The following is a 4083-nucleotide window of genomic DNA, read 5'->3' as shown; positions in this document are numbered from 1 at the left end:
TTGCCATAGGTGCTAATGGGGAAAAGCCGCGTTTCGTGCGAAAAAGCGCCGAAAAGCACCAAAAATTTTCTTCGTAACCCGAAAATACATTCGTAACCCGGAACAATGATTTCCAATGGGATTTTTTCGTATCCCGAAAATTTCGTAACCTGGGTATTTCGTATCCCGAGGTACCACTGTAATAGGCTTCTCTGGCATGACTTAATCCCACTCATTTCAGTGTTTCTACTCTACATTTTATAACTGTGTATCCTACTGAATATTTCTCATGAATTAACATGTATACATACTATGTAACCCATGACAAAATCACAGGCATTTTTTTTATTTGTCTAGTGTTGACAGGAAAGGAAAAGTGCTTCCTCACCACCTGGATATAATAATAAGACACAACTTGCCAGGTCTATACTGGCAACACAACAGGTGTGGTGAATCTTTCCCTTCTCAACACCTTAGCTAGCACTTTATCAGACTGGCAAAAAAGACAGGAGCATAGTGATATGTTCCCGTCAATATCACACAATAACGATATTGCATGACATCGTGTGTAAATCTTAGCATTATTGTGAGATATTGATGGGAGCATATTGCTATGCTCCCGTCTTTTTTGCCAGTCTGATAAAGCACATAGTCACAGATAGTTGCTTGAATGAAACTGTGCAACTCAAGAATGTTTTATCCCTAGCTATAAAGTGCAGGTTTACTTTTCACAGAATTATTTCATTCTTGCAGATTTACTTGCAGATAGACCTGGGACACAATACTTCCCTCTGCACACGAGGCTATCCAGAAATACCTGTACCATTAGCCTGTCGAGGGGGAATGCTCAATACAACCATTACTCTTTTCAAATCAGAATGCATCACAAATTGCATTACGCTCTTAGAGTACAGGAGATGTTATCCTGGGCGTTCTTCTCAACAGCTTTGAATAAAACAGGTAAAATATGACACTCCCTTACATTTCCAGAGCTTATGAGCTATGCATTTTCCCCTCTACTGTTGGGTGCCTTGGAGTCATTTTCAATTTATGGTGACCCTAAGGCAAACCTATTATGGGCTTTTTTGGCCAGGTTTGTTTGCTGGGGAGGTGCCCTTGTCACCCTCTGAAGCTGAGAGAGTGTGACCTGCTGAAGGTCACCCAGTGGGCTTATATAGCTGAGCTGCGATTTGAACCCTGGTCTCCAGAGCTGTAGTCCAAGCCTCAGACCAGGACACCAGACTGAGCATATCCAAAGGAGGGCGACCAAAATGGTGAAGGGTCTGGAAACCATGCTCCTTGAGAAGAAGAGACCGAGGGAGCTGGGTATGTTTAGCCTGGAAAAGCAAATGTTAAGAGGAGGTATGATAGCCCTGTTTAGGTACAGTATTTGGAAGGATGTCACACTGAGGATGGAGCAGGCTTGTTTTCTGCTGCTCCAGAGAATAGGAGGATCTCAATGGACTCAAACTACTACCTCAGCATTAGGAACTGCGCGATTTTCCTGGGCTCTTCTTCACGGGAGAAACTGCTGCTCTCTTCGTGGGACAAACTCCTAGGAAGCCTCCTGGGTGGTCTTGGGCCTCATGGCCCACTCTCTCAGCCTCTGAGGAGGAGGCCCTCCTGGGCTCGCCTTCACACTCTCTTCTGCTTCCCTCTCTCTGAGCCCCGGGGAAGCAGCTTCTCCTCTGCTCGGGCGCTGGACCTGGGCGCCACAGGGAAGGGAAGGGAAGGCCAGACTTGCCCCGGAGAGCCCTTGGGGGCTACTTGCCCAGAGAGACTCCTCGCATGTGGGCCTCCTCTCTCTCTCTGGGCCAGGAGGGCTGCCCTTGCTTGGAGAGAGAGCCCAGGACTAGGCAGGGCTGCCAGGGCCCAGAGGAGAGCGAGCCCAGCCTTCTCCCGAGGCCCCTTCCCTCCCTCCGCCCCTCTCCGCCCGCCTTCCTCACCTTGAGGCTCCGGTTCTCCTCCCGCAGCCTCTCCATCTCTCCCTCCAGCTCCGGATGAAGGCTCCCCGCGGCCCCGCTCCGGCCCTGGGCCCCTTCGCCCGCCCCCGGAGAGGAGGAGGAGGAGGAAGGAGGCCCGGGCCCCTGGGGGGCCTCCCCTCCGCCGGGGCCTGGGCTCTGCATCTGGGCTCCGGAGAGGCTCACTGGGCCGGCACCCGGCCTCCTCCGCCTGCCAGCCCCGAAAGAAGACGAGGGAGCCTCCTCCCTTGGTCCGCCCCAGGAGCAGCAAGAGACCCCAGGCCCCGCAGACCCCCTCCGCCTCCGCCTCCGCCTCCGCCTCCGCCCGGCTTTCTCCGGGCGCCACCAGCTCAGGGCCTTCTCTGGGCAAAGGCCCTCCTTCTCCTCCTCCTCGGTCCCCCACTGCTTCTCCCCTCCCTCCGCCTCCTCTCTCTCCTTCTGCTTCTCCTCCTCCTCTGCCTTCTCTTTCTCTTTGCGCCTTCTGCTTCTCCTCCTCTTTCTACTTCTTCTCCCCCTTCTATTCTTCCTCCTTCTCCTTCTCTCCTTTCTTCCCTTTCTGCTTCTGTTTCTCCCCCTTCTCTTTCTCTTTCTGGTCTTCCTCCTCTTCTTCCTCCTGCCTCCCTTTAAAACACTTAAGAGGGATGTGTGGCATGGCAGCTAAAAAGGCCAATGCAATTCTAGGCTGCATCAATAAAAGTATAGTGTCTAGATCAAGAGAAGTAACAGTGCCACTCTATTCTGCTTTGGTCAGGCCCCACCTGGAATACTGTGTCCAGTTCTGGGCACCACAATTCAGAAAGGACATTGAGAAACTGGAGCGTGTCCAAAGGAAGGCGACTAAAATGGTGAAGGGTCTGGAAACCATGAAGCCCTATGAGGAACGACTCAGGGAGCTGGGGATGTTTAGCCTGGAGAAGAGAAGGTTAAGAGGGGATATGAGAGCCCTGTTTCAATATTTGAAGGGATGTCATATTGAGGAGGGAGCAAGCTTGTTTTCTTCTGCTCCAGAGAACAAGACCAGGAGCAATGGATGCAAGCTACAGGAGAAGAGATTCCACCTCAACATTAGGAGGAACTTCCTGACAGTGGATTTATCACACGGGAGGAATTTCTCTTTATTTCAAATGAAAATATAGTGGGGCCAGAACACATTCATGTGAATTCACTAGTTCAGCAAATGTGAATTCGAATTGTGTTCAAACTGACTTCCCATTGCCTGAAAATAGCTTGCCATTGCCTGAAATTGCATGTGGTAGTCTGTCATGCAATAACGTTAAACCCCACAATTGTGTTCAGATTGCCATTGGATTATACTTCCAATTTCCCTTGTCTGATAAACTCCATTAAGGGCTGTTCGCCAGTGGAACAAACTCCCTCAGAGTGTAGTGTAGTCTCCTTCCATGGAGGTCTTTAAGCAGAGGCTGGATGGCCATCTGTCCGTGGCGATGCTTTGACTGAGAGTTCCTGCATGGCAGAATGGGGCCCTTGTGGTCTCTTCCAACTATGATTCTCTGAAATTGTGCCTTCAGTTTTAAGAAATCCCCATCCCTCATGAACCCCATTCTCTATTAGTATTCCTGACCCTGGATTGCCACCACTATTTTCCTAGGTTTACAGAAATCCAGTTTCTTAAAGTGTAGAATGCATGTCTGACTCTGCTTGGCTTCCCCCTTTCTCTACATAACAAGCTCCAGGAGAGCATGATCACTCCCACCGAAGGATCCTGCCACTTCTGCCCCATTGACTCAATCAGATCTAAAACAGCCGATCCCTTAGTGGCCCCTTCTGCCTTCTGGACAATGAAACTGTCTGCAAGGCAACTGAGCAATTTTGTCGGACCTTAACTTTTTGGTACTTCCTCTTAAAGCAATGACTGTTTTGATCCTTGTGACCAATTCCTCCCTGTTAGTTATGATCAAGTCCAGGATTGCCAAACCCCTTGTTCCTTCCTCTGCCTATTGAATTAGAAAACTGTCTACAACTTGGGACATCAAGAATTTGTTGGAGAGCCTATGCTTAGCACAGAATTCAAAGATACAGCCATGTTAGTCAGTGGAATCAGTATGTAGAGAGGTCTTGGCATCTTTGAGACTAAATGAAAGAAAGAAGTTGGCAGCATGAGCTTTTGTAGATTTCAGTCTAC

The 4083-nt window shown here is 49.5% G+C and overlaps 1 protein-coding gene across 6 annotated transcripts in view; it reads right to left on the bottom strand.

Moving 5' to 3' along the window:
* Positions 1 to 2314, bottom strand: part of LOC121916550 (protein SOGA3-like) — a 49220-nt gene extending 46906 nt beyond the window's left edge. For 5 of the 6 annotated variants that reach the window (XR_006100886.1, XR_006100885.1, XM_042441811.1 and 2 more), the window contains exon 1: positions 1926 to 2314. Coding sequence is in view for 3 of the 6 variants with exons in the window: in XM_042441811.1 (XP_042297745.1) it covers positions 1926 to 2105 (180 nt within the window). In the remaining 3 variants the exon portion in view is untranslated. Of the gene's footprint in view, positions 1 to 1456; positions 1852 to 1925 lie in introns of those variants that run through there. The other variant, XM_042441833.1, reaches the window with a different exon arrangement.
* Positions 2315 to 4083: the final 1769 nt, after the last annotated feature.

Source organism: Sceloporus undulatus, chromosome 1, assembly GCF_019175285.1.
Source record: "Sceloporus undulatus isolate JIND9_A2432 ecotype Alabama chromosome 1, SceUnd_v1.1, whole genome shotgun sequence".
NCBI lineage: Eukaryota > Metazoa > Chordata > Lepidosauria > Squamata > Phrynosomatidae > Sceloporus > Sceloporus undulatus.
Note: the sequence above shows the minus strand (reverse complement) of the source record. Positions and strands in the feature narration are given on the sequence as shown.